At 42.8% G+C, this 25,415-nt stretch overlaps 1 protein-coding gene across 1 annotated transcript in view; it reads left to right on the forward strand.

Moving 5' to 3' along the window:
* Positions 1–25,415, forward strand: part of VIPR2 (vasoactive intestinal peptide receptor 2) — a 101,315-nt gene that overhangs the window by 61,285 nt on the left and 14,615 nt on the right. The window contains exons 5-6 of the mRNA XM_003941846.4: positions 6,333–6,430; positions 24,422–24,563. Of these exons, the coding sequence (XP_003941895.1) occupies positions 6,333–6,430; positions 24,422–24,563 (240 nt within the window). The remainder of the gene's footprint in view (positions 1–6,332; positions 6,431–24,421; positions 24,564–25,415) is intronic.

Here is a 25,415-nt window from a genome sequence, read left to right on the forward strand (position 1 = left end):
CAAACAAAAGAACAGAGAACCCACTCTAAACACATACACTGTGGAACACAGAAGGCTAGCTATGTGGGAGCCCTATTCTTGGGCTGCACCCTCGCTGGTGGCTAATTAGAAATGGGTCATGGCTGCTGACCGTGTTCCAGGGGAAAGAGTGCTGAGTTTGGGGTCAGATGGCTTTGCCATTAACACTCAGCGTGCATGATTTCTCTGAAAGATTTTAATCAGTTCTATTCCCCTTAAAGGAAAAGCATGTGAAAAGAGAGCAGCTGTTTTTTTAAAAGGGCCCTTTTAAAAGGTTCTTACAGGAGCAAGAACCCTGGGGCTGGGCTGACTCTCCCCTCTCGGAAGTGAGGACATGCTGCTTTGGGTCTTAGCGCACTGTCTACATGCTGGGGTCGGGGAGTGGGGTTAGTAATACTCATATCGAAGGCCAGGTCCTCGGACGTGCTTGATATTTTCAGTGAACACACCGTTGGCCTCAGTGTTTTCTAATTTCTGAGCCAGTTGCTGTTCACTTCTGGAGTTGTGTGGGCAGCTCCCCTGTGGTTAGCATACACTAACTGTAGCCTGGCATGCTCAAGAAGGACCTCTGCAGAGAGGGGCTGGTGGCGCCTGCAGCACCTGCCCTTCCTGCCCAGCCACAAACCATTGCAAATGATAGCAGTAAAGCACCTGCTTCCTTTTGGCAAGCCCAAATGATAGCCTTGAATTTATGAGAGTATCTTTTGCCCTTCTCCTTGGCATTGACAGGATCTTGGGTCAAGGGGAAGAACGTCAAGGTCTTGCAAATCCTTCTTTCCAAAGTCAGTGCTGGAGTTAACTTCTGCTGTGACTGAGCTGCTCCCTGGAGTTGCAGCTGTTAGATTAGGCCCTTTCTGACCAGAAACACTTCCTGCTGGACTATTCTTTCTTTCTAGTATGAAATCATGGTGCTTTTAGAATCCTGTAATGATCAGAGCTATTGTGCATTCTTGAGATTTAAAATACTCACATTGAGCGGAGCATTTTTTTGTTGAGGGGAAATTTGAAGGCACTGAGCTCATGGGATGAGTGTAGCTCCCAGGTGTCAGGCTGGCCTCAGCTCCTCATGCACACTGGGTTCTGGGCCATGGGTGGAAAGGCTGGTGCTGTTCAAACAGATCTGCTTTATAAGTTCCGGGCATTGCCCACAGACCTGCCCCCACACACCTGGAATCCAGAGGCTCTGTCTTGGGAATAAATCCTACTGCTACACAACAGAGGTGATGACTTTCAAATGGGTAAGAACATGTGCTTTTCCGCCCCATATGTGAGACTGGATAATACACACATGCAAATGTTGATTAACAACGTGAAGGTGCTCCTGTGGGTGAATAGTGGTTGTATGGTCTCTGTGCCAACAGAACTGTCTACGCTGATGGTAACGTTCTTTATCTGCTTTGTTCAGTATGGCAGCCACTGGCGACATGTGGCCTTGAGCACTGAAATATGGCTGGTGCTACTGAGTAACTGGCGTGTCAATTTTATATAAGTTTAATTAACTTAGATCTCAGTATCTGCACATGGCAGGCATGTGTTGGAGAGCACCAGTGCCCACTCACAGGGCAGTTCCACTCAGCGTGGGTCTTGGTTTTTCTACTGAGGTTTAACAAGGCAAAAAATCCCCTTTCTAAAACTATTCATACATTAGTTTCCCAGATCAAAATTCATGTCAACCTTGATTACCTGAACTATTTGAGGAGTTACACTAATGAATTTAGTTTTCTTGTTAAGTATTTATCAGTATTGTCTTTTTAAAATGTGTTAGCCCATGATTGAGGCTTTGCAAGTAGTAATGAGCATAGGGAAACTTTGCTTGAAACATCATCACTGAGCTCTAGTTGTCACACCATGAAGAAAGATGCAGGGAGTGAATTGTGAGAGCAGCAGACAAGTCGGCTTGGTCCACCGAGCCGCCCCAGAGCAGAGGCTGGCTGACTGGGCCGAGTGGCCTCCAAAAATGCCATAGAAGGGTTTTGAAGCAATTTTCCTGGAATCCATGGGATGGTGCCCTGAATCCCACAGAATGCTGCAGGAGCAGACATCCTGGAATCCCACAGATGGTGTGGAAGCAGGCATCCTGCAATCCCATGGACAGTGCAGGCGCAGGCATCCTGGAATCCCACAGACACTGAGGGAGCAGGCATCCTGGAATCCCACAGACAGTGCAGGAGCAGGCATCCTGGAATCTCACAGATGCTGCGGGAGCAGGACACTAAAGGAAAACCTGCCCTAGCATCCTTCTTTTAATATCTAACAGATGTTGGGTTAAATGAGTTTACTTCACCCGCATTTTCTGTTGTCTCAGAGGAGGTCAAACCTCACAGCCCTGTGCTCTACGTGGCTTCTTTCACTGAATAAACACAATGTGTGGGTCAGCCCTGAGCATTCTGTCGTGGACACTGTGGTCATGAACATAACCACAGGTGGACCAGGGGCACCACAGAGAAACCAGGGTATTTTCTGGGTGGGGGGCTTCTGAGGCAGGAAGGGCAAAAGCACTTTCAAGAACTGTGTCCCTGATGTCTTCTTGTTTCTTGTGTGATCTCAAGTTCTAAAACCTGGGTGTTGAAAAATTTTCCTGGTCAATTTGATGGTCTTTTTATGGGGATTCGAGTTCATAAAAAATGTTATTGTGTGTGCAAGGAACAGTGTGTCGATTCAGGGTTCAAACAGGACACTGCTGTCACATGCCAAGATAAAACTGAAAAGTGCCTAAATGCAGAGAATCCTTACAGAGGTCTGGGCAGGCAAGAAGCCCTGTGAGAACTGTGCAGCCTCCACTCACCAGCCACAGGAAGCCAGAACCCTGGCCAGAGGGGCAGGGAAGGGACCCGAGATACCAGGGCGTGGCAAGAGTAGTATTTTGAGCAGCCACAGAGGGCCAGAGCCTGGGATGGAGGCAATAAGCACCCCCCACCCTCCTGCCCCCATCTCCTGCAGATGCCTCCTGCAGCAGCCACTGCAGGGGAGGGGAGGGAGGGAGATGGGTGGGCAGAGGGAGCAGCAGCATAACACTGTCCAGGGCTTTCTAAGTCCAGTAAGTGAGGTCCTAGAACAACTTAGAAGCACAGACACATCCGGACACTTCTCTCTCAGCTCTCAGATCTTCCACTCTCCAGAGATCAGGCCTTTAGGAGAGCCAAGAAAGTCTTAGTTTAGGAGGAATCGTGTGGGGTTCCGACACCAGATTGATTTCCGCCCTCCCAGCTTTCAGGGCCCGGTGCGGTGGGCCCACCATGGCTCCAAGGCCCACGGTATTCCCCCCGCCTACTTCTGTAAGGTCGGCAGGTTGTCGGTATAGGTGGCAATGCAGAATCTACATGGGGAACATCAGGCCCCTGCGGAGCTGGCACAGGAGCTTCTTCCACACCTCATCAAAGCCTGTCTTGCCAGGCAGAGAGCCCAGGCCTCCAGGCGAAACCTCCGCAGGGACTGAGGAAAGGAGGGTTGGTGCCCCCAGCACAGCTGTGCACAAGCAGCCCCAGGGGCCACGCGGTGCCAGAGCTGAGGTCAGTAAAGGTGGGGCCGGCAGAGGACCCTGGTTCTGCCGCAGGACTGGATGCTGACCTGACAAGACCCACTCAGTGCCACTGCGCTCGGGACCTAACCCGGGCCTGTGCGCTCCTGCTGCTGCTGCTGCCCTCGAAGCCCCGCGCGACAGCACGTGGCCGCTTCCACCCGCAGCCCAGCACACAGCTCGCTGCCACCACGGAGACCACAGTTCCGGTCCCGTCCATCTTCACCCCACCGAAATGCCCACCCGTAGCAAACCCAGACACCATCAACTCGGGAGCCGCCGGTTCCACTCAGTTTCCGCCCCGTCCTGCATCCCTCCTCGCACGGTCCCGTCCCGAAGGGCTCTGCACGCAGGGGGCAGCTGGGGGTCCTCCGTGGACCCACTCGAGCCACGGGGCCCAGGACCCAGCGGCTCCCGGACAGAGGACCCCGGCGTGGGGCCGCCTTTCTCCCCGACCCAGCCTCGCCGGCCGCCTCGCCTCCATCGCCTCCTTTCTGCTCCCCGCGCGCTCACCCGCTATGGACGCGCTAATTGTTTCTGTTTCTGTGCTAATTGGCTTAGGATGATGGTCTCCAGCTGCATCCATGGTGCTTTAAAGGACGTGATTTCAGTCTTTATGGCTGTGTAATATTCCACGCTGTGTATGTACCACATATTCTTTATCCAGCCCACTGTAGATGGGCACATATTGATTCCATGTCTTTGCTCTGTGAATGGGGCTCTGATGGGCATGTCGTTTTGGTAGGATGATTTCTATTCCTTTGGGTTTATACCCAGTAATGGTATTGCCAGGTTGAATGGTAGTTCTAAGTTCTTTGAGAAATCAGCAAGTGAAGGTGGTGGTTACGTGATGTGAGGGTGGCTGTTAGGTGAGGTGAGAGTGGGTTAGGTAAGGTGCAGGTTGTGGTTAGGTGAAGTGAATAGGGATTAGATGAGTTCAGAGTGGTGGTTAGGCGAAGTGAGGGTGGTGGTTTGGTGAGGTGAGTTTAGTGGTTAGGTGAGGTGAGGTTAGTGGTTAGGTGAGGTGAATATGGGTTAAGTGAGGTGAGGGTGGTGGGTAATTGAAGTGACTATGGGTTGGATGAGTTAAGAGGGGTGGCTAGAGAAGCTGAGAAAAGTATTTAGGTGAAGCGGAGGTGGTTGTTAGGTGATGTGAGGGTGACTGGTAAGGTAAGAATTATGGCTACGTGAGGTGAATATGGCTTAGATGAATTGAGAGTGGTGGTTGGGTGAGGCGAGGCTGCTGGTAGGTGAGGTGAGAGTGGTGGTTAAGTGAAATGAGTATGTGTTAAATGAGTTGAGAATGGTGGTTAGGTGAGGGGAAATGGTTAGATGAGTTGAGAGTGGTGGTTAGGTGAGGTGAGAGGAGTGGTTAGGTGAAGTGAAGGTGGTTGTTAGGTGAAGTGAGATGGTGGTTAGTGAGGGGAGATGGTTAGATGAGTTGAGAATGGTGGTTAGATGAGTGAGGGTCATGTGAAATGAGTGTGGGTTAGATGAGACTTGTGGCTAGGTGAGGTAAGGAAAGTGGTTAGGCGAAGTGGATATGGGTTAGGTGAGGTGAGGGTGGTGGTTGGGTGAAGTGAGGATGGTGGCTAGGTGAGGTAAGGGGGGTAGTTAGGTGAAGTGAGTATAGGTTAGGTGAGTTGAGAGTGGTGGTTAGGTGAGGTGAGGATGGTGGTTAATGACATGTTCTCAGGACTGGAGTCAGGAAGGATGAGGAGTAGCGAGGAGGAGGGATCTAGCCAGGACTACTTTAGGCTCTTTTCTGAGCAGTGCTAAGTAAGCAGGGTCAAGGTTACCAAGAAGAGATTCCTACAATGCAAAATAAATGGGTTAATACGTTCTAAATAATGATTAAACAGTAAAATTGTAATTAAGAGTCAAACTAATAAGAACGTAACTTTTTGAATTTTGCCTTAAATTTTATATTGTAAGGTAAAGGTGAGGTTCCGTTTTATCTATACAGATTCAGGACCTCTTGGCAAAAATAAAATTCATCATATAAGCACACATGGATTGTTTACCTCTTTATTTTATAGGAATTAGCTTTATCAAGAAAAATGCAGATCAGGAAGTGGCTTTGGGAGTGGTGGGAGCGGTGGTGATGCCCTGCACGTGTTGCTGGTTTTATCAAACCGGCACTGGTTTTCCTTCTAGAGGACCCAGTTCTGTCTGTGTAGGATTCCTATTGTAAGCGATTCTGCCACTGTGATGATCATGAATCCCTCCTGTGCCTGATGACTTTGTGGAGATTAAAAGTATTAAGCCTTGAAGCTTGCTAAACCAAGAAATGTTAATGAAATAAAATTTCCAAGATACTGCAGTTCAGCAGCTGGCTGTGGCTTAGGCAACTCCCTCTGTCTGGAGCACCTTGCCCTGTGCCTGGAGGTCATAGCGTTTAACATACTCAGACTTGTGTGTCCACCTGAAGTATCAGAAGGCTGGATGTGCTGCCTCGGGGACAGACTGAGCTTTCTTTGTGAACTTAGCTCAGTGCTTCTTCCTTTGCTTTCCCTGATGGTGGTGGGTCGTGTTCCCTCCAGACAGAGGTGCTTTACGGGAACCATCCAAAGTCATTCATGATGAAATACAAGAAAAAAGAGGATGTTCTGAGTGGTGGGTGTCATTTTTTGGTTCAAGATGGAGGTAGAATTATAAAGTGAGACTGTCTCATGCCTTCCAGGCAGGCAAGAGTCATTCATGGCCAGAGCATAGGGCTGGATGTTGGAACCGTTCCCATTGTCTGGTGCTGCTGCTGGTCACCATCAGCTTACAGATCCATTTTCTTTCTTTGTAGATCACGTTTTATATTCTGGTGAAGGCCATTTACACCCTGGGCTACAGTGTCTCTCTGATGTCCCTTGCAACAGGAAGCATAATTCTGTGCCTCTTCAGGTAAGGAGTAGAAATTAGTAAGTCTGCAAAGAATACAAGACAAGAAAAGTTTCCATTTCGGCCTTCTAGGCGCTGCCCAGCCTGGAGCCCTCTGTGTGCTAAGCCAATTGAACTCCCTTGGAGAATGCTGCCATGAGATACGATGTTAACATTGACATTTTTATTCACATGCTCTGTATTTGTCATGTAAAGAGATAATACTGACCTTGGATAAGAATTCAACTCAACTATCATTTATTAAATACTTAGCCATTATGTAAATGCATGGAAAATAGAGAAGAAATATGATCTCGCTCTTGCCATCCAGAAGCTCCTGTGTTTTGGCTGCAGGTGCTCTATTAGCAAGATGCTGCAATGTGTTAAGAGTATGAAGGTGGAGTCAGGCTGTCTGGGCTCAAATTCTGGGTCAGTCTCTTAGCAGCTGTGTGACCTTGGGCAAAGTACTTAACCTGTCTGTGCTTCTGTTTTGTGTGGAGACTAAGAAGCCCCCTTCAGAGGGCCGTTGTGAGGACTTAACGTGTTGGCAGATGTGAAGTGCTTAGCGTGACATGTGGGGTGGTGATGACGGCTTATTAAATGCTGTCCACTCTTCCCTGGAAGTGAGGTGAGACAGCCCCTGCCCACCTACATCTTTAGTGGGTCTCTTGGTAACTAATGATGACATTTTACAGATGATTTGACAAATCAAATTGTTGTTTGATTTGAGTTGGGGGGTAGCGGTTTTGGTCCCAGAACAGCAATTTCTCTATAGGAAGAGCTCATTACTGTATTAGGATTAAATCTGTCCTCCGTATCATTAGCACTAAGTAAAATGGATGCTATTCAGCTTATTCTAATAGTATATCGATCATTGCATATTTTATTTCTCTCTGCTAAAATGTAATCCAGATGTTTGCCAGAATGTCAGATAAGATCAATGATATAACAAATGGAATATTTCTAGACCCTAACAACAGTCCATTAGGAGATCCATACTTGGAAGTAAAATAAACAAGTTAGTTGTTGAGAATCCAGCTAAGAAACACAGCAAATGTAATTGAGTTGTGTTTTTTATTGTTCAGGTATCTCAACTATGGTTGGCAATTCTCAGAAAGAATAAGTCTACCTTTCATACAGGGTTGCACTTTGAAAAGTGTGAGGAAGGCCTATCATATTCTAGTTATTTCAAAAAGCTGGTACAATATTAATATTTGTTCTATTATACTCTATATTTTATTATAAATGTTTAAATTTTCAAGTTGCTAAAGAGAAGAAAGAGAGGAAAAATTTAAGGAGGTAAGCTGACCCAAGGTAATTAAGTCTGAAATGTTTATCTTATTTTCCTATACTGAACAATCCTTATTTTTTATACACAGCAGTTTCCTTCATGTGTGTACAGCGATTTTCCTATATTGAACAATCCCTATTTTTTATACACATCAGTTTCCTTCATGTGTGTACAGTGTGACATATTTATTAGGCAACCCAAGAGCATCAGGAATTATCCCACCTATGAACACTGATCCTTTAGGGCACAGAGCACACTCCTCCATCTGTGGGCATTGTTAGTCACCTGCCTGTGGCACTTCTGAGCTGAAAAAAGGATACATCTGTGTGAGATGTCATTCTGCTGGTGGCCGAGTGTGTGATGTTTGCCAGAAAAAGCATCCAGAGCTGGTGTGCTGTTGTAGGATTGGGGCTCATCCCACATCCTTCCGTCAGAAGCAGGGTCCAGTGTCACTTCCTGAGAGCTGTGTGAGTGTGTCGATTCTAAAGTCCATATTATAAAAATAATGCACTCCATTGTCTCAGTAATTATACCCAGGAAGCAGAATGCTTTGTGGGCATTGAACATTTCTCCTCCAGAATAGCCCCATAAGCCAAGAAAGCCTTCAGCAGCCATGTTCTTACTTTACACACAGGGAAATGGAGCTACTTATTTCTTAGAACAAGTCCCAAAATGCAATGATGACTCTCACAACAAATATAAGACCAGCTTTGTGTAGGAGTCGTCCTGTGACAGCTGCCCCTGTGACCCAGGGGCCAACAGAGACAGCTCCAGTTCGTGCCAGTCCAGCAGGGACAACACAGTTGCTCCTCAAAAAACACGGGTTTCAACTGCATGGTCCACTTCTCTGAGAATTTTTTTCATTATGGTCAGCCCTCTGTATCGAGGTATTCAACCACAGATCAGAAACACGGCCTGTTCTCAGGATGAGAAGCCTGCAGATACGGAGGGCCAGCTTCATGTATCCACGGGTCCTGAAAGGCCAACTGTGGGACTTAGACATTCATGGATTTTGGCATGGGGCAAGGAGGGCAAGGTCGGGGGTGGGGATTAGACCCAATCCCCTATGGACACCAAGGGACAACTGTAACTGTTCACATGCACCATGCCAAGTATTTTACACACGTTAACGTCACCCGGTAAGTACTGCCACTGACCCAGTTTCACCAGGCAGAGAGTGCAGCCCCAGGAAGTTCGCTGGACATTTCAGGGTTGCTGAGCTGGTACATGCAAAGCCCAGAATCTCTCATCAATGCAGCTTACACCTCCGTCACTATCAGACGAATGTGGCCTCCAAAATCCTTTCCCAACAGAGCTGATGAGCAGTCTCCAGACCCCCTTTCCAGAAGCCACACTTTCCGCTACTTCCATTGCCCATTGGCAGAAGTATACGTGGAAGTGAAAATTTTAAATGAGCAGTGAGTAATGAAGAATATCATCAAGAAACCCAGCAAACATGAGTTTGGATGGCTTACTAACTGGACCAAAAGCGTGCTTATGTCTGAGCAATGGCTGTAAGTGCCAACCTCACTCCACAGAAAGACATGGGGTGGGAGAGAGAGGGAAGGAGAAAAAGAAAATAAGAAAGGGAAAAAGGTGGTTGGGAGAGATGAACGCAGCCATTGTGAGAATCAGTGGGAAGCGAAATGGCACCAGTAGGGGACGTTTGCCTTCTGAGGATGGGAACTGAGGAGAAGCCAGAGGGAGGGGCGCTGGTTGGTGCACCTGGCGTAGTGGCCGCACCGTGTCTATGCAGCTTCAGAAATGCTCCCAAGACACCAAGAAAATTCAGAGCATATTTATAATTCTTCGCTTACTAAGGCTTGGTGGCAGTTACATATGTTAAAATAAACATTTGCTAATGCAGTACACATTCAGAATGCATGTTTACCGAGTGAACACAGCACCAGATCCAGATGCAAGACACGGCTCTCACCAGGGATGCTGCAACCACGCTGCATCCACCCCACTTCCCTCCTGAGAAGCAGTCTTTATTCAGAGTTCTTGCACCAGAGATAACTTTTCTCTCCTTTTGAAAATGTTATTTTGGAATCCTACAAAAGGAACTCCTGATCTCTGGGTTCTTTCACTCAGCGTTTTGCAAGGAGTCTCATCCATGTTGTTGCATGTAGTTGCCATGTTTTATTTTCTTGCCGTACAGTATTCCACTCAAAAAAAAATACAATTTATTTATCCGATCAACTGTTCATGGACATATGGGTTACTCAGCTGGAGGCATAACAAATAATGCTGCTGCTATACTCTTAGTCATCATCTCGTGCACATAGGCATATGTTACTTCAGGTATGTGTGTTTATGTGTATACACATTTATATTTACATTTATGTTTATCTTGTATTTACTGGTCATAGGCTATATGTAGAGATAGTCTTTCTCGACACTGCCAGTAGATACACTAATACCCTGACGGGATCATCATACAACAGAGACATGTATCAAAGCACCAAAGTGTACCCCACAGATATATACAATTACCATGTGTCCATTAAAAATAAATACATTTATTGAAAATGAATGAAGGCCACCAAGTAATTTCCAAAGTGGTTACCAGTGTCCACACCCACCAGCAGGGCATGAGGCTTCCATTCGCACTGCATCCTTGGCTCCATTCGGTATTGTCCGTTTTTAAGCCTCCAGCCATTCTTGTGGGTCTATCAGAGCATAGAATGGTGCTTTAATTTACATTTCCCTGATTTCCCTGGTGGAAAATGAGTTCGTATGTTTCAAAATCTTGCTTTTATAGTGCCATTTCAAAATGAGTTTGCTCATTTATTTATCGGATCTCTCTCTCTATTTAAATCAATATTTAGGAGTCTCAGAGTCTTTCATTAGGTATGAGTATTACGGATTTTGTCTCCAGCTCTGTGATTGGGTTTAAGACTCTTCGTGGTCTTCGGATAAACAGAAGCTCTTAACTTTAATGGAGCTCATTTGCTGTTTGTTTCTTTATGCCATTGTTTCTTGAGTCCTCTTAAGAAATCTTTTCCATATTCTTTTTTATCATCTAGAGATTTTATTATTTTAACTTTTCATGTTTCTGGCCGTAATCTACCTGTGATTTATTTCTGCTATGCTGTGACGTGGGGTGAAGTTTTGTTAGGGTTCAGCTTGTCATCCTACTGTCCAGCAGGTATGAGAAGGAGCTTCTGTGGCCTGCACTGCTTCCCTGTCACCGAGCAGGCAGTGGCACGTGTGGGGACCTAGAGTCTCAGTTCTGCTCTTTTGGCCTTCTGTCTGTCACTGCACTGTTTCCGTTTATTAGAATTACCCTGCCTTTAATAAGTCTTTATTCCTAGGAGTCCCAAGTCCATCAACTCTTTTTTTTTTTTTTTTAAATTAGGAAGAGCTTGGCCATTTGTACTTACATGTGAATTTTTTAAATTAACTTTTAATAACAATTGCCATTTTAAAAAAATCAGGCTGGATGGAGTGGCTCACACCTGTGATCCTGGCACTTTGGGAGGCCAAGGCAGGATGATTGCTTGTGCTCAGGAGTTTGAGACAAACCTGGGCAACATAGGGAGACCCCATCTCTATGGTCTCTACAACAAAATTTAAAATTAGCTGGGTGTGGTGGTGCATGCCTATAGTCCCTGCTACTTAGGAGGTAAGGGGTCGAGGCTGCAGTGAGCCATGATCATACCACTGCACTCCACCCTGGGCAACAGAGCACGACCCTTTCTCTCAAAAAACAAAAGTTATATTGCAATTTCATTTGGAATTGCATTATATCTATAGATCAGCTTGAATAAACAGGACATCTTTCTAATTTTGAGTCATCCAACCCGTGATCATAGTAGATCCTTCCATTTGTTTTGGTTTTCTTTAGTTTCTGTCCGTGTTTTATGATTTTCTGAGTGGAAGTCTTATACATAATTTAATAGTCATTCCTAAGTATTTGTTTATGCTTATGTTTAATACAAATATTAAATTCCATTTCTAATTGTTTCTTGAGATATTAGTATATTAATCTTGCTTCAAAGGTTAGGCACAGTGACTCATGCCTATAATCCTAGCACTTTTGGAGGTCAAGGCAGGAGAATCACTTGAGCCCAGGAGTTTGAGACCAGCCTGGGCAACAGAGTGAGACCCTGTCTCAGAAGGAAAAAAAATCTTGCTTCAGCTACCTCACTAAATTCGTTTATGAATTCTTTAATTAATGCATAAATTCACTTGGATTTTTCTGTGTAACTCATGCTGTTTGTGAAGTACAATGTTGAATAGAAGTGGTGATAGCAGACAACATTTTCTTATTTCTGAACTCAGAGTGAAAGCTTTCCATACTTCACTATAAGCACGATATTTGCTATAGATATTTTGAAGATACCTTTTGCCAGATGAAGAAAATTCTTCTCAATTCCCAGTTTTCTGAGAGTTTTTAGTCATAAATGGCTTTTGAATTTTATCATGATTTTTATGTACATACATATGGTTTTTTATCATTTGTTCATTTAATTTTAAATATTACATGGATAGATTTTTCTAATGTTAAATCTACCTCTCATTCTTAAATTAACCCTATGTGGTTTTGATATATTTTGTTTTTAATGTATAGCTGAACTCAGCTTGCTAATATTTTGTTGAGGATTTTTGCATCTACATTCATGAAATTGATCTATTGCTTTCCTTTCCCATGAGTCTGGTAAGGTTTGATGTTGGCCCATAAAGTAAAGAGGAAAGTGTTTCCTCTTTTCTATTTTTTGGAGTAGTTTGGGTTAGATAAGATGTTATATCTTCTTTAAATGTTTGGAAGAAGTCACCAGAAAAGCCATCAGGGCAGAGAGTTTTCTTGTGAAAAGGTTTTCTTCTTGGGGTCCAAAATTTCTATAACAGATATAGAACTATTCAGACTCTCTGTTTCTTTTTATGTTAGTTCTGCTAAGTTGTACTTTTCAAGGAATCTGTCCATTTCATCAATGTTTTCAATGTTCTGCTACGTTTTTAATGTATGTAAGATCTATACAGATCCCTGCTTCTTCAGTCCTGGTATTGTCAATTTGTGTTTTCTTTATTTTTATGTTGATGAGTCTTATTGAATAAAATGTTAGCAGTTTTATCAGTGTTTTCCCAGAACCAACTTTCAATCCTCTGTAGTTTATTGAGACGTGCTTTATGATCCAGGCTGCCACCTCTTTTTGTAAAAGTTTCATTTTCTTTTCAAAATAACTTAAATTCTGCAGTTCTTGATATGCTACATATGTCATTCACATCGTTTTTCAATGTTACTTAATTATTCCATATCTTTACTGATCTTTTTAACTGCTTTTTCTACCAGAACTGAAAGACATGTATTGTTTTACCGGTACTGAAAGACGTTTATTAAAATTTCCAAATATAATTGTTGGCTTGTCTATTTGTCCCTTTAATTCTTTCACTGTTTGCCATCTATATTTTAATGTGTCATTAGAAGTATATCAGTTTAAAATGGCCATGTGTAGCAATGTCCCTGACCTTAAAAATCTGCTTTGTCTGATATTTAAGATAGTTACATTAGCTTTATTTTGTGTTTGCAAGGTATCTTGTTTTCTGTGCTTTCATTTTCTACTTCCCTGTGTTTTATACTAAATGTAGGTATTTTATAAGCTCCATTTAATTGGAATTTGCTTTTTGTCTCCAATCTTTATTTTCAAATGCACCGTTTTCGTACTCACATACAGTCTGCTTATAACAACTCTAAATTCTAATCTACCTTTCATTTCCTTGCTTTCTAATAGTCTCAACTGTTCTTTGTCATTTTTGCACATATTCTTGTTTCTTTTGAATCGATCAAGTGTTTGTATTATTCCAGTTTTCTCCTCTTCTGGATTGTTAGTTATACATTGCTATTATTCTTCTAGTTGTCACCCCAGATTCGCAACAGGCATCCTTTTCCCATGAGTTAACCTCCAGTGACTACCTTTCCCCACTTTCCAGTCAATTCAAGAATTTTACAACATTTTAACTCCACTTACCTCTCATGTGTTTTGTGTTTTTGTCATGTATTTTAATTCCATATATATCTTAAATCCCGTAAGACATAACTACTGCTATTGTCGTGTTAAAAGTCATATTTACGTAGCGCTCCCCGGCATTTCTTTCTGGTGCTCTTCATTCTCCTGCATTTCATGTTTCCATCTGGGATCATTTTCCTGCTACAGGAAGCTTTCCCTGTGGTGTTTCTCAGCACAGTTCCACCAGCAGTGAATTCTTATGAATTTTGGTTGCTAGAAATCATTTTAATATTGCCTTCATTTTTGAGACGATTTTGGGGAGTATTAATTTCAGGGGTTTTTTAAGTTTTTGGTTTTTTGAGATGGAGTTTCGCTCTTGTTACCCAGGCTGGAGTGCAATGGCACGATCTCGGCTCACCGCAACCTCCGCCTCCTGGGTTCAAGCGATTCTCCTGCCTCAGCCTCCTGAGTAGCTGGGATTACAGGCACGCGCCACCATGCCCAGCTAATTTTTGTATTTTTAATGGAGACAGTGTTTCACCACATTGGCCAGGCTGGTCTCAAACCCCTGATCTCAAGTGATCCACCCGCCTCGGCCTCCCAAAGTGCTGGGATTATAGGCATGAGCCACTGGGCCCCGCCAGTGTTGTTTTTTTCTTTTTTTTTTTAACTTGGCTTTTGATTACTTAGTCCTGTTTCTGGAATACCTAATAATTCTTATTGAATTTACAAATACTTAAATTGCAGAGGCTTCAGGTGATATGAGGAGACCAGCCTGGGCTGTCGGGGCCACGTGGGTTTGGAGCTGGTTTGGGAGCTGCAAAAGGCAGCTTTTTAGGGTCACCCTGGTCCTTTCCTGAGGGATTCTCCTTCACGGCCACAAGCGGAGGTCCTTTTTAGTGTGTGTTCCAATTAAGTCTTCTCTGAAGAGAGTTATAAACAAAATGTTCTGAATACTTTTTAGAAAAGCAAGATGTCACATAAAGTTAAGCCCCAAAAAAGGTTCCTGTTGACATTTCATGAGGGTCTTGCTGGAAGAAGAGAATTCCAAGAGAGAAAGTTTTATGGGAGTGCGTGCTTGGCAATAGGCATGCTCAGAATAAGAATGCTCAGATGACCCACGGAGGTCACCACACAGTTAGGTGCAGGAACAGGGTGGCATCTTGATAGGAAAAATAAAAATAAGGTTCAGGAAACAAGGCTAAGAATGAGGAACCTTTTGAGTGGGAAAGAAGGGTCCTCCATGCCCTGAACAAGTGGACCCAGCAGAGGTTTGTGGAAGGAACTAGAGAAAAGCCCCTGGAGCTGTGCAGGACACTGGGGAGGGCTGAGCTGGAGTGCACGGTGGCTGTGGAGGAGTTCAACAGGAGCCAGGGCAAGGGAGAGCAGAAGAAGCTGTCAGGGTCAGCAGTGCCTAACTGAAACGTGAGTAAAGCCACTAGCACAATTGTAAGAGTTCTAGTATCCTCATTTTAACATTTTATTTTAAAAATAAAAAGAAACCAGTAAAATTAATTTTAATAATACATTTTATTAAAGTTGTTAAATCCAAAATATTACTCCAACATGTCATCAATATAAAAGGATGTTAATGAGCTATTTACATTCGTATGTTCAGAGTAAGTCTTCAAAATCCACTTTGTAGTTCACACAGCATAGTTCAATTTTGTCACTGATTTGTATTGGAAATACTTGATCTGCCTTTACAGTTTTTTAAAATTTGCAGTTGAAAAGTTGTTCAAACATACCTAGCTGTCCAAACATACGTAAATTCTCCAGCAAGTCACTCAGGTACCAGGAGTCATTTCCCTTTACTATTCATATCCACATTAACAAAACTAGGTCACCATTTTTAGAGAAGTTGATTTAACTTTGAAGCAAAAGCACCTTTGTTTGCAAATTATGTTTTCTCAAGTTAAATAAGTTTACCCTTGTAGCAGTGTAACTAGTGTCAAATTCAAAGGAGCAACACATAAATTGGCAAACAACTCTAAATTCATTGATATGAAAAAGTGTTCCTCAAATTTATATGGTAGTTTTCTGCCAGTTTACGGAGTTTTCTTTATTGCAATGAAAATATTCTGCATATTTATTCATGTTAGAAAAACATGAAATCATTAGTTACGATTTATATTATGGAAAGTATTTATTTCCACATAATTTTTCATACCTAGCTATGTCACAAATGAGCTTTCCTTTCTTCAGGTTTCAAAGTCAACAAGATAGCAGTGAGAAACCATAAATTATATTGTCATTTTGCCTTTGATTATTGAATATTTGGAAAGCACTTATTGTTTGAGGAAAATCTTGACTTGTAGTTACCAATGGAGTGAATATTGTAAAATTCTTCCACAACTCACCTAAGCATTGGCAAAGAACACAAGATCATTAAGTTCATTGTCTTCTTTCTTTCTTCTTACTGTTGTGTAAACTCTCTACAATTCAAAGCATTTGCACATAAATATTGAAAGATTTTAACAACTACATTCTTGGTGATTTTTCTAGTCTGCTTCATAAAATGGAACACAGATACTTTCAATAATATTATACAGTGGAATGAAGCAATAATGGAAATATCTGTCCCTTATTTTAAATTCTAAATGAATTGCAATAAATTCAGATTTTTGACCCACCATAGCTGGAGCAGTGTTTGTCATAATAGAAACTAAGTTTTGTAGATGTAATTGAATTCTTTGACAAATAGAAACTATGAAATGAAAAAAACTTACCCTATTAATTTCTAATTTTTAGGCCATCAATTGACATTTATTTATAAATTTGGAATTCCCCTGAAATTAAAGTATTCAAAGTATTAATTGTCCACTGAGTTTCTCTTAAACCACACAACTCATCAAAATCAAAGAAAACTACTTGCAACTTTTCAAGTTTTAAGTTAAAGGATCCTTTATAATTTTTTTTCTTTTTTTGAGACAAAGTTTCACTCTTGTTGCCCAGGCTGGAGTGCAATGGTGCAATCTCAGCTCACCGCAACCTCCGCCTCCTGGGTTCAAGCGATTCTCCTGCCTCAGCCTCTCGAGTAGCTGGGATTACAGGCACCCGCCACCATGCCCAGCTAATTTTTGTATTTTAAGTAGAGACGAGATTTCCCCATGCAGGTCAGGCTGGTCTTGAACTCCTGACCATGGTGATCCACCCGCCTCAGCCTCCCAAAGTGCTGGGATTACAGGTGTGAGCCATCGTGGCCGGTCCATGATCTTTAATAATGTTAGAAAGGGCTTGTATTCTGTGGGTAATACTTTGGCTTAATTGAAATTTTTCACTTTTTGTAAAATATTTTTCTTAGTCTGTTCTTTATATTTCTCTAACAATGTTTACATAAATGAGATAAAAATTTCTTTTAACATCTTTTTGGGTAAAAATTATTTTTATGCAAGAATTCAGATTGTTTTACAGCTGGCCATAATCATTTAAAAATTTGAAGGGGAGGGTAGATTTTCAAAATTTATGGTAAAATACCCATAACATAAAATTTACCATTTGAGCCATCTTAAGGTATACAATTCCTTGGCATTAAGCACCTTCATAGTGTTGCATAACTATCACGATCGTCTCATTCCCGAACTTCCTATCATTTCAAAAGGAAGCCCCCTACACATTAGGCAGTCACTCCATTCCCCCCAGCTCCTGGAAACCAGAATCTGCCTTCTCTCTCTATGGAACTGCCAACTCTGGATGCATCACACAGTATGTGGCCTTTTGTGACTGGTGTCTTTACTTAGCATAATGTTTTCAAGTTCCAGCCACATCAATACTCCATGCCTCTTTATGGCTGAATAATATTTAGTTGTACGGATATGCCACGTTTTCTTTTTCCATTCATCTGCTCATGGACATTTAAACTGTTTCACCATTTGCCTATTGTGAATAGAGCTGCTGTGAAATTCATGGACACATTTTGTTTGAATACATGTTTCCAGCTCTTTGGGGCATATACCTACAAGTGGAATTCTGGAACATATTATAATTCTGTGTTGAAAAACCACCAAACTACTTTCCACAATGACTGTACCATTTTACATTTCCCCTAGCAATATATGAGGGTTTCAGTTTCTTCACATCCCATCCAATACTTTTTATTTTCTCTTTTTTTTTAATTTATTATTATTATTATTGCTATTGCCCTCTTAGTGGGTATGCAATGATACATTGTGGTTTTATGTGCTTATTGACCATTTGTATAGCTTCTATGGAGAAATCTATAGTCAAGTTTTTGCCCATTTTCTAATTGGGTTTTGTGGTTTAGTTTTAAGAGTTCTTTATATATTTCCTTATCAAATATATAATTTACAGACGTTTCTCCCATTCTGTAGGTTTTCTTTGAACTCTCTTAGTAATGTCCTTTAATGCATAAAAGTTTTTAATGTTGATGAAGTCCACTTTATCTGTTGTTTTCTTGCTATGCTTTTGATATCATACATAAGAGCATAAGAAATTCAACAGAGCCTAATAAACTTGTGGTTGACACCTCAGGTACACAAGAAATGCAAAGGTTATGAAGATTTGCTCCTATGTTTTTTCAAAGGAGTTTTACAGTTTTAGCTCTTACATTTAGGTCATTGATTCATTCTGAGTAATTTATAATGTGCTGTGAAGGTAGGGGTCCAGCTGTATTCTTTTACATATGGACATCTGCTTGTCACAGCACCATTCGTTAAAAAGACTATTCTTTCCCTATTGAATGCCCTTGGTACCCTTGTCAAAAACCAAACAGCCATAGATGTGTAGGTTTATTTCTGGACTCTCAGTTCTGTACCATTGATCGATAAGCAGTGCCACACTATTTGGTAGTCTGTAGTAAGTTTAGAAATTGAGACGGTTCATTCTTCCGCTTTGTTCTTTCTAAGATTGCTTTGGCTGTTCAGGATTCTTTGTAATTCTGTATGATTTGAGAATTTTGGCACTCCCGCATGCATGTGCTGGTGCACTTGACGGAGCTCCACAAGCCTCTTAGGTTCTTGGGCTCTCTTCATTTTCCTTCATTCTTTGTTTTCTTTCTGCTCCTCAAACTGGATCAGTTCATTTTACCTCTCTGCAAGTTCACAGATAATTTCTTTTGCCTGCTCAAATCTAGGCCACTGAAGTGACTCACGCCTGTAATCCCAGCACTTTGGGAGGCCAAGGCAGGCAGATCACTTAAGGTCAGAAGTTTGAGACCAACATGGTGAAATCCCATCTCTAATAAAAATACAAAAATTAAGGCCGGGCACGGTGGCTCAAGCCTGTAATCCCAGCACTTTGGGAGGCTGAGATGGGTTGATCACGAGGTCAAGAGATCGAGACCATCCTGGTCAACATGGTGAAACCCCGTCTCTAATAAAAATACAAAAAATTAGCTGGGCATGGTGGCGTGTGCCTGTAATCCCAGCTACTCAGGAGGCTGAGGCAGGAGAATTGCCTGAACCCGGGAGGCGGAGGTTGCGGTGAGCCGAGATCGCGCCATTGTACTCCAGCCTGGACAACAAGAGTGAAACTCCGTCTCAAAAAAAAAACAAAAACAAAAACAAAAATTAGCTAGGCATGGTGACAGGCACCTGTAATCCCAGCTACTCAAGAGGCTGAGGCAGGAGAATTGCTTGAATCTGGGAGGCAGTGGTTGCAGTGAGCCAAGATCACGCCATTGCACTCAAGCCTGGGTGACAGCGAGACTTCATCTCAAAAAAAAAAAAAAAAAACAAAGAAATCTGCTTTGACCTTCTCTGGTGAATTTTTTAGTTCAAGTGTGCATTTCAGCTCCAAAATTTCTATTTGGTTAGTTTTTGTAATTTCTGTCTCTTTATTGATATTGTCTATGTGTTGAGACATTATTCTCCTGGTTTCCTTTTTTTTCATGGTGTTTTGTTTTTTGATTTTTGTTTTCTCTTTAAGCATATTTAAGATAGTTTATTAAAGTTGCTGCCTATGAATCATGTGATGCCTCAGGGACAATTTTTTTTAATTCACTTTCTCCTGTAAATGGGCCATATTTTCTTATTTCTTTTTGTGCTTTACATTTTTTTGTTGGAATTGGGCATTTTGAATATTCTAATGTGGTGACTCTGTAATGACATTCTCCCCCCTCTAGAATTTGTCGCTTCTTGCTGCAGGTTGTAGTTGTTTATTTGGGGACTTTAGTCTAAACTATTTTTATAAAGACTCTTGGTCTTTGCTGGTCTCTGAAGCCTCTATACTTTTAGCTCCGTCGTCAGCTGGTTGTTTGACAGAGATTTCCACAAACACCTGGAGCAAAAGAGATAAAAAAACTGAAATAAAAAAAAGTGCCCTCACCAGCCCTTTGCAGGCTGGCTCTGTGTTGGAAGCACTCTTTCAGTGCTTAACCAGACTCTTTCCAGCTCTGCCTTAGCCCTCGCTGCCTGCTTGTGCTGAGCCCAAAGAGCAGCCTGAGAGAAGAGCTTGCGGGATTCTCTGGTCCTTTCTGTCCTGAATGTGTGCCTGGATTCTAGGTTCCCCACTTCATGTAAGAGCTTCTTGAAGCCCTTATTCTCTGGGATTCTCACCCCCAGCTTTTCCTCGCAGGCTATCAGACAGCCTGTTGTTTGCCTCAACTGCTAAGTGCTTCCTGAGCTGGCAGCAGCTCATACATTCAGCTTCCAGCATGTCTGCAAAACCACTTCTCAGCCTGAAAAATCTGAGTCTTTTGCCCAGAACCCACAGAAAGGTCAAGGCTAAGGGTTCACTTGGTTGCCATAAGCCTTTGAGTATCTTCCAGGGCTCTGGGCTCTGGTTGATTCCAGCAGTTTTTCCTGGGTTTTTTAGTGTTTCCTTAATGGTCCCTATGCCACATTTTCACTGACCTCCTTCATTAGGATTTTAACCATTTTTTTAAATTGTTGATAGGAAACTTCTCGAATTCAATATGTATTTGCTAAAAACATTTCTTCATCTCATCCACTTTATTATCTCAAAAAAAAATCTTGACAGAGCTTTTTCTTTTTCTTTTTTTTTTTTTTTTTTTAGAAGAGGAAGAAAGAGAAAGAGGAAGAGGGAGAGAGGATGGGGGTATTGCTTTATTGCCTGGGCTAGAATGCAGTCTAAATATGGGTATGCCTATAATTGTCCTTAATAATGGAGACATGAAAGAAAATGAGGGAAGAGAATAGCAAACAAGGAGCCAACCAAGATTTCTTTTAAACTTCTAAGTTGATATGATGTGGTACTGATAAGAGTGTATATTTTGTATATTTAAAATGGAGAGTTCTATAAATGTTAATTACATTTATTTGTTCCAGATCTGAGTTCAAGTCCTGAATATCGTTAATTTTCTGTCTCATTGATCTGTCTAATATTAATGTTGAAGTCTCCCAATATTATTATGTGGGAGTCTAAGTCTCTTTATAAGTCTTGTATGTCTGCGTATTCCTGTATTGGGTGCGTATATATTTAGGATCTTTAGCTCTTCTTGTTGTTGCATTGATCCTTTTATCATTATATAATGTCCTTCTTTGCTTCTTTTGATCTTTGTTGCTTAATTGTAACTTCTGCTTTTTATTTATTTATTTTAGCTCTCTGTTTGGTTGGTAAATCTTTCTCCATCCCTTGTTTGGAGTCTTTGTGTATCCTTGAATGTGAGATGGATCTGGATGCAGCATACTGATGGATTTTGGTTTTTTATTCAAATTGCCTGTCTTTGGATTGGGGGATTTAGTCAATTTAAATTTAGAATTAATAATAATATATGTGAGTTTAATACTGCCATTAGCTGGCTATTTTGTCCATTAGTTGATGTAAATTCTTCATTATATTGATGCTCTTTTTGATAATTTTTTTAGAAAGGCTGATACTGTTTGTTCCTTTCATATGTGTAGTGGTTCTTTCAGAAGCTCTTGTAAAGCAGGCCTGGTGGTGATGAAATCTCTGAGTGCTTATTCACAAAAAACTTTATTTTTCCTTCATTTGTGAAGCTTAGTTTGGCTGGATGTGAAATTCTGGGTTGAAAGTTCTTTTCTTTAAGGATGTTGAATATTGGCCCCCACTCTCTTCTGGCTTGTAGGGTTTCTGCTGAGAGATCTGCTGTAAGTCTGATAGGCTTCCCTTTGTGGGTAACCTGACCTTTCTCTCTGGCTGCCCTTAGTATTTTCTCCTTCATTTCAACCCTGGTGAATTTCACGATTATGTGCCTTGGAGTTGCTCTTCTTGAGGAATATCTCTGTGGTGTTCTCTGTATTACCTGGAGTTGAATATTATCCTGCCTTACTAGGCTGGGAAAATTTTCCTGAATAATGTCCTGAAGCGTATTTTCCAGCTTGGATTCATTCTCTTTGTCACATTCAGGTACACCTATCAAGCGTAGATTAGGTCTTTTCACATAGTCCCATATTTCTTGGAGACTTTGCTCGTTCCTTTTTATCCTTTTTTGTCTAATCTTGACTTCTTGTTTTATTTCATTGAGTTGGTCTTCGACCTCTGATATCCTTTCTTCTGCTTGATCAATTCGGCTGTTAAAACTTGTGCATACTTCACGAAGTTCTCGTATTGTGTTTTTCAGCTCCATCAATTCACTTATATTCCTCTCTAAATTGTGTATTCTTGTTAACATTTCGTCAAACCTTTTTTCAAAGTTCTTAGTTGCTTTAGATTGGGTTAAAACAAGTTCTTTTAATTCGCAGAAGTTTCTCATTATCCACATTTTGAAGCCTGCTTCTGTAATTGGAACACACTCGTTCTCCATCAAGCCTTGTTCCGTTGCTGATGAGGAACTGGGATCCCCCGCTGAGGGAGAGGCGTTCTGGTTTTGGGCATTCTCAGCCTTTTTTGGCCGTTTTCCTCCCTTCGTTATAAATTTATCCATCTGTGCTCTTTGAATTCACCGTCTTTGTAATTAGGTTTCTGAGTGGACGTCCAACTTACTGATTCTCAGCGCCGAAATCTGAGCAACCCACTGCACCGACCAAATCAGCGGCGTTAAGACTGATGGTGCTTTTCCAACTCTGCACCAAGAACCATCGCTCCAAGGCGCCGGCAAAACCGCCTCGCCGGTCACAAGAGTCGCGCTGGCGACCCGTGGGGCTCCTCCGCTGGGAATCTCCTAGTGCGTGAGCAACAAGAATTCATGTGAAGGTGTGGCGTCCTCTCATTCTTTGCGCTTTCAGTGGGAGCTACAATCCCGAGCTGTTAGTGATCAGCCATCTTGGATCTCTCTCTTAACAGAGCTTTTTCATTTTTCTCTGTCTCAGCGAAGTGTGGTTCCCATTCAGGCCCTCAACTCTTTTATTTCCCTCTGTTTCTCTGGTCATAGGATGTGTTTCTCATCTCTACCTGGTTCTGCACCAGTAGTATGCCTTCATTTTTAATTTTAAAATTTGCCCACAGTCATTTCTTAAACTAGAAAAATAAGTATTCTAATTAAAATAACAAGTGTTTCCATTTTATAAGTATGATTTACACAAGTATCACTATAATTCATGCTGCCTCCGTAAGTATTCGTGTTACAGTGTTCCATTCATGTAGAGAAAAAAATCATTCAACTCAGTCTGTCACTATCAGTTAGACCCGTGGCATATGAGGTAAAGTGCTAGGCAGAGCACATGCCCCCGCAACACACACAACACAGCGCCATGCGTGACGCAGCAGCTACGGCGAGAGACGGTGCCCCCAACACCAGTGTAACGGAAACAGAGCTTACACTGCTTCCATTTTAAAATTTAATTAAAAGTAAAGAAAATGTTAAACGCAGCCCTTAGGTTCTTGGTTGAACTCGCCCCACTGCAGTCTCCATTGCTCTGTGTAGCTCAGGGAACTTGACTGGAGCGCACAGGTCAAGAGGCACGAAGAGCTGAGAGTCACTGTGGTGGGAGCAGGGGAGGCACCGGCCTGTGGTCTGACCCGCGCCAAGCATCCGTCATGAGGGCCAGCAGGGGTGATGTGCAGAGTCCAGGCAGGGCCAGGAGGCCAAGTGTCGGTCCAGGGCCAGAGACGGGCTCTCAGGTGATCCCAGAAGGTTTGCTGTGGGGCCTGCCTTCCACAGCATTCGTGTGACTAGGAGAAAATCAGCTTTTAGAAAAGGCAGCTTTTCCCACCTAACAAAGGAGTTATGCATCAAGTGGAGTAAGACCTTCGAGGGCCAGGTATTAATTGGTTAGCTGAGGACAGGCTGATGCTGCTTCCTCGCTCAAGGTGGAAGAGTCAGAGCAAAAAGGTGACTTAGGGATGGAACAGGAGAAGCAGGAGAGAAGCAGTTCTGAGCCTGAGGGCCTGGAGCCCAAGCCCCCGAACGCCAGACGTACTGGCCACTCAGCCTCCATACCTGTGGCATGGGCCCCTGCCCTGGCAGGCCCCGGGCACATAAGCTGCGTTCCACTTGACTTATGCTTTTACTGTAAAATCCTCTTCTAGGAATCTATCCTAAGGAAATAGTACAAGATAAGGGAAAAGATGTATGTGCAAAAATATTTATCATTTATTATTTTTTACTTTTAAATTCTTTTTTAGAGACAGGGCCTTGCTCTGTGGCCCAGGCCGGAGTGCAGCAGCACCATCATAGCTCACTACAGCCTCAAGTTCCTGGGCTCAAGTGATCCTCCTGCCTCAGCCTCCCAAAGTTCTGGAATTAAAACTATTTATCACAGTGCAAAACTAGAAACTTAAAGATACAATGATAGAGGAATAAATAAATGATTCACTTCCATAAAAAGAAAACATCTTTAAGATTAAAACCACCTAGGTGATTATTAGGGTGTTTCCAAAGTCAGTGTTGATTCTCTCTCTGTGCCTCCCTCCCTTCCCCCCAATCCCTTTCTCCCCGCTCCTCCACTTCAGGAAGCTGCACTGCACCAGGAACTACATCCACCTGAACCTGTTCCTGTCCTTCATCCTGAGAGCCATCTCAGTGCTGGTCAAGGACGACGTACTCTACTCCAGCTCGGGCACATTGCACTGCCCCGACCAGCCGTCCTCCTGGGTGAGGCTACCCCCACCGCAGGGTCCCACCGTCTTGTCCCTTTGTCTCTGTTCCCCCTTCTCACGATGATGATGTCTCAGTGCTGGCACAGGGTCACAGCTGAGAAACAGAGAGATTGGCAGAGAGGCTGGGGCCAGAGCAGGCCCCGTCGGCAGCTGAGACATGGAGGTGGTGCTGAGGCAGGGAGTGTGGGGGGTCCCAGGTGCCATCAGGGCTGCGAAATGAAAGGGCCCTGAGCGCTGGCCCCCACAGCCCTAGCCTGAAGAAAGCCACACCCTTCCTCACGCACATCTGGGTTGGGAAATCTTGGCACAGATGAACACACACAACGCCGTTGCTTTCTGTCTGAATCTCCTGGATTCTGAGCGGTAAATGCTCTGTGTCACAGGTAAATTCCATGCAAAGCCTGGTTGCGCAGCCAGCTGCAGGTCTGTCAATGTCTTGGGTCCAGCTCTTGGATAGGAGGATAATCTTAATTATTAGTGCCTGTAAATGCAGTACAGGGTGTTTCACTCCACCCAGGCCCTTCTCCCTTGGCTGTATTTGTGGTGGCTGTTGGTGGTTATTTAGCACCTAATCAAGTCAGTTTCTTACAGCAAGTGCTGTTGAGTGCCTGCTACATGCAGGCCATTCTACCAAGCACATCCCTGCTGGCCCAGAGCGCTCCACATACTCGGCATCTCTGAAGGAGTCATACCCCTGGTACCTCACTCTTGATCTAAAACCCTTGCTACCAAGTTCTTCTGAAGGAGCCAGGAGTGCTGAACTCTCCTTCCACATTCCACGCAGATAGGCCCGTAAGCTGGCACAGTTGCTCAGTCTGAACAGACTTAAATTAACTTAGTTTTAAGA

Source organism: Saimiri boliviensis, chromosome 10 (genome assembly GCF_048565385.1).
Source record: "Saimiri boliviensis isolate mSaiBol1 chromosome 10, mSaiBol1.pri, whole genome shotgun sequence".
In the NCBI taxonomy this organism is placed as follows: Eukaryota; Metazoa; Chordata; class Mammalia; order Primates; family Cebidae; genus Saimiri; species Saimiri boliviensis.